This window comes from Eriocheir sinensis, chromosome 51 (genome assembly GCF_024679095.1).
Source record: "Eriocheir sinensis breed Jianghai 21 chromosome 51, ASM2467909v1, whole genome shotgun sequence".
Lineage (NCBI taxonomy): Eukaryota > Metazoa > Arthropoda > Malacostraca > Decapoda > Varunidae > Eriocheir > Eriocheir sinensis.
This window is the reverse complement of record NC_066559.1, coordinates 1,417,244-1,428,353: the sequence shown is the minus strand read 5'-3', so window position 1 is coordinate 1,428,353 and position 11,110 is coordinate 1,417,244. Positions and strand designations below refer to the sequence as shown.

Sequence of the window (11,110 nt, the reverse complement as noted above, 5' to 3'; positions counted from 1 at the left end):
TGGGAGGCGCGCCGGGTGCCCATACAGCCGGAGTTAGAGTTAACGAACTAAGCTCGTAACAGACCTCAATTCAGTTTCACGAAGTCTTTCCAGCAATACCTCATGATCCTGCGAAGCCACTTGGTATCAAAGACATCGACACGCCTCTCCAAGTCACTGTTCAGTGTTCTTGTCTCAAAGCCATACAGTCTCTTCGCCCCTTCCCTCTCTACACAGACTATAATTCTCATCTTTTTTCATCCTTTCTCCTCGTTTCTCTAAGTTCTCTTTCATATACTCACCTTTCTTCTTCCTCTTCTTTTATTTTTACGTTGCTCTTTCGTACTTCACCTTCCACCCTTCCTTGTAACCTCAATCAGATGGTCAGTCAGTTAGTCAGTCCTTCCCTTCTCTCCGTCTTCCTCCCTTAATTCCTTCCTTCCTTCCTTCCTTCCTTCCTTCCTTTCTTTCTTTTTTCTTCCTTCTTACTTTCTTTTTTCTTTAACAATATCTCTCTTTCTTTCCTTCTTTCCTTCCTTCGTTCTTCCTCTGTTTTCCTCACACTTTCTCTCCAGTCTTCTCTTGCAAAATTTTCTGAGCTCCATCCTTTTTGTCATCTTCCTTTCTTCCTTCATCGTTATCCCTTGGACTCCTACTCATCCTCTTCCTTGTCTCTCATTAGCGTCCTTCCTATCAAACTCCTCCTCCTCCTCCTCTTCCTCTTTTTCTTCTTTCTCCTTTTCCTCCTCCAACTTGCTACCAAACTCCTCCTCCTCCATCCTTCCTCCTCCTTCTCATTTACTCCTTCAGCTTTCTTTCCACCAGACTCCTCCTAACCTTCATCCTTTCAATCCCTCAGACAATTCCTTTCCCTCCTCTGCCTCCCTTCTTCCTCCTTCCCTCCCTCCCTTCCACCTCCTGTCATTTTTCCATTTTCCTTCTCCCTCAAAACTTCCTCCTCTTTCTCCCTTCCAAACTTCTTGTCACCGCTCTTGCTTCTCACGATCTCCTTTCCTTCTCTTCCTTCCTCCCTCCTTTACTCCTTCTCCAAGCACTTCGCCTTCTCTTTCCATATACAAAATCAGTCGACTACTCCTCCTCCTCCTCCTCCTTCGTTTTTTCCCTCTTGTCCTCCTTCTCCTCTTTCCACCTAGTCGACCTCATTTTCCTTTCCCTCTCCTCTTCTTCCTTCCCACCAAACTGCCACCTTCCTTCTCCCCTCTACATCCCTCAATCCCCTTAACCCTCTACCTCCCCCCCTCCTTCCCCCTACCTCCCTTCCACGGATGGAGCCACAACCTGACCAATTACCTCCACGACAACCTCCTCCCGAAACGAGCCCAACTCCAACCCACCCCAAAAAACGACCTCCAATTGGATAGCGTTTTTTCCTTCCACTGCCTCATCATTATAGAGGGGAGAAGGGAGGAAGGGAGGAAGGGAGGAAAACGAGAGAGGAAGGGAGGGAAGATGGTTAGAGAGGGAGGGAGGGAGTAAGGGAAGGGAGGGTCGGGTAACGATAGGTAGGGAGAAGAAGGGAGAAAGGTTGGTAGGGTGAATGGAGGAGGTATGGAAGGAAGGGAGGAAGGAAGATGGAAAGAATGAATGAATGAATGAATGAAGGTAGGTAGGAAGGAAGGAAGGAAGGAAGGAAGGAAGGAAGGAAGGAAGGAAGGAAAATAAACTACTCGTATCTGTACTTGTCCAGTTTTACCTCAAAGTTGTGCACACTCTTCGCCGATACTACATCCTCACTTAGTCTTTTCCAAACCTCTATGTTTCTTTGCGGGAAGCTATATTTTTTTATGTCTCTCAAGCATCTTCCTTTTCTCAATTTTTTTACTGCGTCCTCGTGTGTTCCTGGTGTTTCTTCCTTCTCTTAGCAGTAACTCCTCATTATCTACCTCTTCCATTTTATTCCACGATTTGTAAATTAGAATTAGGTCTCCCTCTTCTATCTTCTTTTTTTTCCAATGTTGGCAGGTCCCTCCAGTTCTGGAACCATCTTCGTTGCCATCCTTTGTATTCTTTCTAGTATGTTTTACGTGTTTCTTCTGATGGGGAGACCACACAGATTCCGCATATTCCAACTTTGGTCTAATCATGGTGGTAATCATCTTTTTCATCATATCCTTATCCATGTAGTGGAATGCTATTCCTATATCTCTTGCCATTCTATACGTATCACCGAATATCCTATTTATAAGACTCTTTGACTGTTGATTATCTTGTATTGTCACTCCCAGATCTCTCTCTTCTTGAACTTTTCAGTATTTCTCCATCTCCCATTCTATATGTCCACTTTGGTCTCCCTTCATTCTTACCCATTTCCATTACATGACATTTCTTTACATTAAACTCCATCTCCCATTTCTTCCTCCAATCACAAATCTTATTTAGGTCCTCTTGCAGAATTTCACAGTCTTTACTATCTCTTTTGTGATGTGTCGCAGGATATCCTGAAGCGATGCACGTCATCTTATGAACCTTGCTAGGACACACACACACACACACACACACACACACACACACACACACATGCACACACCGAACACAGTCTATTTCCCACAGGGGCGCGAATAACACCATGGTCGCCTTCCTTCCGCCGCCGCTGCTCTTTTCGGCGTCTTTTCTAGCCCTGCAGCTGTTGCCTGTTCTTGGATGCTTCTGGACCTGCCCCCCGCCCCGCACACCTTCACCAGCATTACCATCCCGGATTAGAAAAACGGCTCAAACATTCCATCCACGACGACCCTACCCCGGGCCTTGGCCCGGCAAACCCACACCTTACCCGGGCACACCCACACCTTACCCGGCCACACCCACACCTTACCCGGGCACACCCACACCTTACCCGAGCACACCCACACCTTACCCGGGCACACCCTCACTAACATTACCACCACAGGCTCTAATAAAACTGTCCATGGAAGAGGACGAGAAGGCCGAGCACGTGCCATCGACGAGTAAGATTCCCGCCGTGACAGCGCCAACGAAGACCCCAAAGAGCGACTCAAACACCCCATCCACGACAACTCCACACCTAGCCTGGGGGTTCGTGGGCGTGGTGGGGTTGGTGGTGGTGGGGGTGAAGTGCAGACGACGACAGAAGACTGCAGGTTGGTGTGCCCCTACGGTTCCTACAGCTTTTACACACACACACTGAAAAAAAAAAAATCATGCACACATATACTCTCTCTCTCTCTCTCTCTCTCTCTCAAGGCCGATATTCCAGGGCAGGGTTACTCGACTATTAAAGGTCCAATTAGACAAATATCAATGTATCCTGAGGTCAGGATAAATAGTTTACATTTGCATCCAGGACCCACATATTATTTAATTATATTTTCCTCCTCGAGCCTGGGGTCAGCTACAACACTCAACAGGGCCGGATTCAGACTGCGTCCCGTCAGCTGAGTAGCCCTGATCTAGGTAGCGTTAAGTTCATTCATTTATTATTATTTTTTTGTAAAGTTAGTCCATCCATGATTTTTGTTGATTTTGTTGATTTTAAGAAAAAAATGCCAAACCTTAAGGTGCTAAGGCTTCATCAGTAACAATTTGAGTTTATTTTATTTAACAGTTTTGTTGTTTATCATTTCTATTAGCACAGCCGCCAGAAAAGTTTGAAATGTGCTTCTTCTTGGCATCATATAAGTATGCATGACAGGGAGTGAAGGACAGCGAGGAGTATCTATTTTTCCCTCACGACCCAGCAGCGGGCAACTCACGCACTACTTATCTCTTGGCTTATCACCGACCACTTGGGTACATTTTCTTTCGAACTGATTCCACACCGACAGTTTTAAAGGGAATGAAAACTACACCATTATTCTACCACTAAACCTAATAACAAATAATGAGGATATTTAAGTCACCAGAGAGGCCGCCCGAGCGCTTTAAAAATGGTAAAAAGACATTTAAAACAGAAGGAAACGAATATCTGAGTTACACCAACAATTTCTACACAAGCTCCTCTATATAGATTGGTGATAAACAGAAAATTAGTAATTTTAGGATAAATTAGCAGGAATATGGGCCTTCTCTACTCGCCCTCACCGTCATAGTAATGGTCACCTTCCTCCCACAGACCCCAGAAGCCCCACGCCACAGGTCCCGCCGCGCCCAAGCCCAGAGGACGGCTACGTCGACCCTAACCCCGTCCTCCCCAGACACGCCCCTGACGGCTACCAAGGGTCAACGAGGCACCCCATGCTTTCCCGCGCCCGCTCCCGCACCTCCTCCACAAACATCTACGACGATATACTGCTGCCAGGCAGGAACCAGACCCGCCTACAGCGCCAAGACAGCAACGGCTACGTGATCATGCTGCCCACGCCCCTCCAATCACCCCGGGAGTCAGGAGAGAGTGAGGGCGATTCTCGCAACCCCTTCCGCCCCCTACCGTAGTGCGAAGCAAGGCAACCTCCCACCTCCAGCCCAGCACAACAAACAACCCGCGGCGGCACTCCGAACCTACTAGAACTATAGAATGAGGCGTCGTGGATGTCGGGGGGTGATGATGATGAAATTGGTAATGATGATAATAAGAGAAAGGAGGAGGAGGAGGAGGAAGAGCAAGGTGGGGTGCGAGGAAGTTGATGATGGAGATGATTATCATATTTATGACACTTGTTCCTGCTCCTGCTGATGATTGTACAAATAGTTCTAATGATATCAAATAATATAATGAAAACATTAGTAACAATAATAATAACAATAAATGACTCATTACTAGCAGCAGTACGCTCTTAATTCCCAAAGTAACCTTTTAGTGTCATACCAATGCTGATTAAACCACTGATTTCATTGCACGTGTTAATGTTCCCATACAGAACATTTTCTCGCACTCAATAAAAGTCTGATTACTACAATAGCAAGCAAAGTGATTGTCCTCCTACTAACACACCAGCCGCTACATGCAGACACACAAGGCGCTGCTGCGAGGCCTTTCATGAAGTGACCGAGAAAATGCATCACTTCGCAATGGCTACAATGCTGGGGAAGTTTATGATATTATTTATGAGGTTTTAATTAATACCGTGTTGCAAATGTTCACCCCACCCACTTATCTACCCATGCAGGAGGCAAGCGTTCTCCAGGATGAGCTTGACAGACTTTATGATTGGGCGGGGAAGTGGCAGAAGGAATTCAATGTTGGGAAGTGTGGTATTTTGCGTGTAGGTAGGAATAACCCCTCACACAATTACTCCTTAAATGACACTCCTCTAAGCAGGTCTGGGCGTGAGAGAGACTTATGAGTCTTAGTGAACACTGCCCTCCGTCCTAGGGCTCAATGCATCCAGGCAAAGAATCATGCGAACAGGGTACTGGGTTTCCTCTCGAGGAGCGTAAGCAATAGGAGCGCTGAAGTCATCCTCAAATTTTACTTAGCACTAGTTAGACCTCATCTCGATTATGCGGTTCAGTTCTGATCCCCCTACTATAGAATGGATATCAAGATGTTAGAATCTTTACAGAGGAGGATGACAAAAAATATTCAAGGTGTGAGAAACTTCCGCTATGAAGATAGACCGAAGCATTTAACTCTACTCTCTCTCTCTCTCTCTCTCTCTCTCTCTCTCTCTCTCTCTCTCTCCGATTATCATTTGGTTTCCTGTTGTCTCGCTTTGTTTTTCACTTCGGACACTCTGTCTCATCCGTTCTAGATAACAGACGCGTTGCACTACGACCCACGTACTTCGATTCCTTAGTTATTGGGCGGATTTTCCTTCTCCTTCTAGTATCGCTTCCATTGCTGTCTAAGTGAATCAATCATCCGTATCCTTTACATATCCCTTAGCCTCCTTTGTCAAGTTGTTTCGAGAATTTGTTCCATATTTTCAAACTCCTTTTTTTTTCAGCCTTGATACTTACTACGAGAATATTTGAGTGTGTTATCCCCATTAACTTGCCACCCGAAATTGACCTCTCTTTCAGCCACTCTTCACTTTTGTCTGCTGTGGGAGCGATGAGTAGCGGGCTGTTGTTGTTTTTTTCTACACTCTTATTGCTTCCCTTGAGCCGTCTCCTTTGTTGTAAAAAATAAAAATAAATAAAAACTTTTCTAAGAATTTTGCCAACTGTACTTATTAAGAAATTGCGAATCCTTGTTAGTATCACGCTTATATCCTCTAAGATTTCCTGTAGGAGTAACGCAATGCAGCCCGGTCATATCCCTTTCCGATGGCTCAATATTTCTACGTTCGCTTCACTTTATTCCTTTCCTTCTGTATAATTCCATTTCCTCCTGTTTTTCCTCCCCCTTCCTTTTCTTTCCCACCTCACCACTCCCGTCAATATAGTCCCCTTCCCTTTTATTCTACTTTCTCATTTTTTGTCTCATTATCTAATTTCTGCATCAAATTCCTTCCTTTCTATTCTTTTTTTTCTTTTTGTTCTTACACTCTCGCTTTCCCACCTCACCACTCCCGTCAATATAGTCCCCTTCCCTTTTATTCTACTTTCTCATTTTTTGTCTCATTCTTTACTTTCTGCATCAAATTTCTTCCTTTCTATTCTTTTTTTTCTTTTTGTTCTTACACTCTCGCTTTCCCACCTCACCACTCCCGTCAATATAGTCCCCTTCCCTTTTATTCTGCTTTCTCATTTTTTGTCTCATTATCTAATTTCTACATCAAATTCCTTCTTTTCTATTATTCTTTTTTTCCTTTTGGTTCTTACTCCCACTCTGTCTTTCCCACCCCTCCACTCCCTTCCATGTTTTCTCCTCCTCCTTTTTTTTATTCTACTGTCTCTCATATTTTGTCACATACTCTACTTTCTATGTCATTCCTACCTTTCTATTTGACTCTATTTTCTTTCTTTCCTTACTTCCACTTACTTTTCATTCTCACCTAACTCCCTTCTATTTTTCTCCCCCGTCGCTTTCACTCTACTTTCTATCTCATTCTTTAATTTCTATGTCACATTCACACCTTCTTTCTGTCCTGCCTACCGCTTCCTTTTCTTTCCCACCTTGCTTCCTTCTATCTCTCTCTCCTTCTCCCTCTTGATCTTTTTTCCGTCTCTTCTTAGTTTCCCCTTCACTTCTTTCACCCTTAGTTTCAATCCGCTCCCTCACTGCCCCCTTTTTCTTTATTTTTAATTTTGCTTCCTACCCATTTATCTTCCTTTCTTTTCTTTTCTCTGTACTCCTATTCATTTTAACTTTTCCTACCTACCCTATTATTCTGTTCCTTAACCAAATACTTTCTCTCTTCTTTTTTCTCTTCTCCCTCTTTCTCATCTAGCTTTTGTCCTCTTCCCCTTTTCTTTCTGATCTCTTTTTCTATATTTCTGCTTCCTCTCCAATTTTACTAAGTTCTCTCTCTACCTTTCTCATTTCTTCCTCCCTTCTTTACATCGGTCGTTTATGCCTTTTCATTCTCGCCCTTCCTCCAAACTCCAATCAGTAAAACGTTATCTTCCCTCCCTTCTTCTTTCTTCTTTTTCTGTGTGTGTGTGTGTGTGTGTGTGTGTGTGTGTGTGTGTGTGTGTGTGTGTGTGTGTGTGTGTGTGTGTGTGTGCAATGGCCCCAAGACTCGAATAAACAGCAAAAGGCCTTACTTAAGGCGTGGGATATCTATGGCTCGACGCTTGAGTCTCCGCCTGCTGATTTGAGGAACCGGGTTCGAATCCAGGGCTGAGTATTTAGAAAAAGAATTACTCTCCTGGATAGATCTATTTTCCATGTGCTTTGAGCAAAGCCCCTAAAACATGTATGTGTGTGTGTGTCTGTGTGTGTGTGTGTGTGCTTGTGAGTGTGTCGCAGGAAATCCTGAAGCCATATACGTCATCCTTTGAACTCCTCTTGGCGACACACACACGCACAGCGAACACAGTCTATACCCACAGGGGGCACGGGGAACACCATGGTCGCCTTCCTCTCGCCGCCACTGCTCTTTTCGGCACCCTTTCTGGCCCTGCTGCTGTCTCCTTTCTTCGGAGTCTGCCCTGGCCTCGCCTTGACCCTGCCCCCCACCACCAGCAATAACACCACTGAGGCTACCAACATTGTCCGTGAAAGAAAAGGAGGAGAAGGCCTGGCGCAAACCATCAACGAGCAAAATTCCGGCCGTGACAGCGACAAAAAAGACCCAAAGGACGAATCAAACACCCAATCCACGACGACTCCACACTCAGCCTGGGGGTTCGTGGGCGTGGTGGGGCTGGTGGTGGGGGGGGTGAAGTGCAGACGACGACAGAAGTCTGCAGGTTGGTGTGCCCCTACGGCTCTTACACACAAATTAGACATGAACACAGATACTCTCTCTCTCTCTCTCTCTCTCTCTCTCTCTCTCTCTCTCTCTCTCTCTCTCTCTCTCTCTCTCTCTCTCTCTCTCTCTCTCTCTCTCTCTCTCTCTCTCTCTCTCTCTCTCTCTCTCCCCTTCTCTACTCGCCCTCACCGTCATAGTAATGGTCACCTTCCTCCCACAGACCCCAGCAGCCCCACACCACAGGTCCCGCCGCGCCCAAGCCCAGAGGACGGCTACGTCGAACCTAACCCCGTCCTCCCCCGACACGCCCCTGACGGCCACCAAGGGTCAACGAGGCACCCCATGCTTTCCCGCGCCCGCTCCCGCACCTCCTCCACAAACATCTACGACGAGATACCGCTGCCAGGCAGGAACCAGACCCGCCTACTGCGCCAAGACAGCAACGGCTACGTGATGATGCTGCCCACGCCCCTCCAACCACACCGGGAGTCAGCAGAGAGTGAGGGCGATTCTCGCAAGTCCTTCCGCCCCCCACCGTGGTACGAGGCACGGCAGCCTCCCACCTCCAGCCCAGCACAACAAACAACCCGCAGCGGCACTCCGAACCTACTAGAACTATAGAATGAGGCGTCGTGGATGTCGGGGGGTGATGATGATTATGATATGAGGGAGGAGGAGGAGGACGAGGTGGAAGAGAAGGGGGAATAGGGAGGAGGAGGAGGAGGAGGAGTATAGGAGGAAGAGGAGAAGGAGCATGGGTGTGTGTGAGGATGTTGATAACGGGGATGATTTTTATATTTAATGCCTGGTGCTGCTGATGATTGTACAAATAGTTATAATGATATCAAGGAATAATAATAACAATGACTCATTACTAGAAGCAGTACGCTCTTAATTCCCAAAGTAACCTTATAGTGTCATACCAATGCTGACTAAACCACTGATTTCATTGCACGTGTTAATGTTCCCATACAGAACATTTTCTCGCACTCAATAAAACTCTGATTACTACAATAGCAAGCAAAGTGATTGTCCTCCTACTAACACACCAGCCGCTTCATGCAGACACACAAGGCGCTGCTGCGAGGCCTTTCATGAAGTGACCGAGAAAATGCATCACTTCGCAATGGCTACAATGCTGGGGAAGTTTATGATATTATTTATGAGGTTTTAATTAATACCGTGTTGCAAATGTTCACCCCACCCACTTATCCTGTCATGCATATGGGAGGTTACAACAGGGTGGGGGGGGCATCTAAAAAGGAAGGAAGAGAGGAGAAAATAAATGATAAGATGGGAAGTGGGTTGGAAGGAGAGTTTAGAGGGTAAAGGAGGAGAGGGCGGGCTACTGATGGGTAAAGGAAAAGGAAGAAAAGTAAGCAGGGTGAGGAGAAGGAAGGAAGGAAGGAAGGAATAGAAAATGAAGGTCTAGTCACTGAAATAAGAGAACATAAAGGAGAGAGAGAGAGAGAGAGAGAGAGACCATTGAAATTTACTTTTTATATTCTCTCTCTCTCTCTCTCTCTCTCTCTCTCTCTCTCTCTCTCATATAATTGTTTTCAAGGGCGTGTGTGTACCGTAGAGTCACGCCCATTGCTCTGCTTCATAATACATACAAGTCTTCTCTATGTTGGCTTATACGAATGACGTGAAGCCGCTACTTATTTACGTCGCGCGGCTGGCGGAGAAGGAAGGATGTGGCAGCAGGAAAATGGTCTCAAACACGTCATTAATATTATCTTTTTTCCATCCTGTCTGGCATTCCCTCATTCTCTCTCCTCTACCGTCGATGTCGTTGATAAAGTGGTCGAATACATACTGGGCAACTCCACTCGCTTTGTCATTTTTATTCAGCATTGTCCACCCAGTCTCGAATTCGCTCATTCTTTCTCCTCTATCGTTCATAAAGTGGACGATACATTCTGGGACGCTGTATCCGTTTTCTCACCTGTTTCAGCTAGATCTGAGGTGTGTCTGTATTTGGGCCGAGGATCATTGTGTTGTAATTACAGTTCTGCAGTATTGTGTTTATGTAAGCCATGCCGAGTACACATAGCAACGCCTGATAATCATTTACGTATTCACAGTCTCCCATACAAGCTACACCTGAATATATCTGACCATAATTTGAAGCCCACTCTCTCTCTTCCTATCTATCTTCTTATTTATAGCCGTCATTTGAAACCATCTATCTCTCTCTATCTACTATCTATCTACCCCTCCTTTAATTAAAACCCTCTCTCTATCTCTCCATCTACCTACTATCTACCCTTCATTTCAAACCTTCTGTCTATATATCTGCCTATACTCTTTATCTACCCTTCACTTGAAACCCACTATCTATCTTCTCATCTACCTACTATCTATCAACCTTCCACTTGAAACCCACTAGCTATCTTCTCATCTACCTACTATCTATCTACCCTCCACTTGAAACCCACAAGCTATCTTCTCATCTACCTACTATCTATCAACCCTCCACTGGAAACCCACAAGCTATTTTCTCATCTACCTAATATCTATCTACCTCCCCTATTTCTTCTTATCTTCATTATCGGTCCCTCCTCCCAAGCCACCCCTCGACATGCTAAGGTGCCCCCGACGAGTGCAGTGGCTCAAGATGTGTGGGAGCGAGTCTCCTTCCCTTTTATTTATTTATTATACTTGACATTATGGTCGACATTATAAGACATTTTCACTTCTCACATCAACTATTTTCAAAGGCCAAAAAGGAGATCAGTCGGGTTCTAATACGTGTTTTTTTTAGGCTCATGGTACAGAGGAAGGGTCGAACTACCACCAGGGTCATAAAACTACTCCTGGAAATGCCCACAGCTCCCACGAAAGCCTTGTCAAATATATGTTCTTGGGCGATGACACCTACCCTCCCTACCCTGACCCCATATCTCGGC

General features: G+C 45.6%; 1 protein-coding gene across 3 annotated transcripts; it reads left to right on the top strand.

The window, feature by feature from the left end:
- Positions 1–2,171: 2,171 nt before the first annotated feature.
- LOC126982438 (uncharacterized) lies at positions 2,172–8,819 on the top strand. Of its 3 annotated transcripts, XM_050834483.1 has the most exons (3): positions 2,172–3,098; positions 4,070–4,092; positions 8,442–8,819. In XM_050834483.1, exons 1-3 carry the CDS (start codon positions 2,567–2,569, stop codon positions 8,817–8,819), a joined length of 933 nt encoding a protein of 310 aa, XP_050690440.1. In that variant the 5' UTR covers positions 2,172–2,566. The 3 variants fall into 3 exon arrangements, with proteins under 3 accessions (XP_050690440.1, XP_050690439.1, XP_050690441.1); XM_050834482.1 differs by lacking the exon at positions 4,070–4,092 and having other exon boundaries at positions 2,187–3,098; positions 8,419–8,819; XM_050834484.1 differs by lacking the exons at positions 2,172–3,098; positions 4,070–4,092 and adding an exon at positions 7,710–8,196 and having other exon boundaries at positions 8,419–8,819.
- Positions 8,820–11,110: the final 2,291 nt, after the last annotated feature.

Bases quoted from the DNA above. Each gene is read 5' to 3' on its own strand.
- LOC126982438 (XM_050834483.1), top strand. From the start codon at position 2,567: ATGGTCGCCTTCCTTCCGCCGCCGCTGCTCTTTTCGGCGTCTTTTCTA. The intron at 3,099-4,069 runs GTTGGTGTGCCC...TTCCTCCCACAG, and splicing joins ACGACGACAGAAGACTGCAG to ACCCCAGAAGCCCCACGCCA. The intron at 4,093-8,441 runs GTCCCGCCGCGC...CCCACACCACAG, and splicing joins CCAGAAGCCCCACGCCACAG to GTCCCGCCGCGCCCAAGCCC.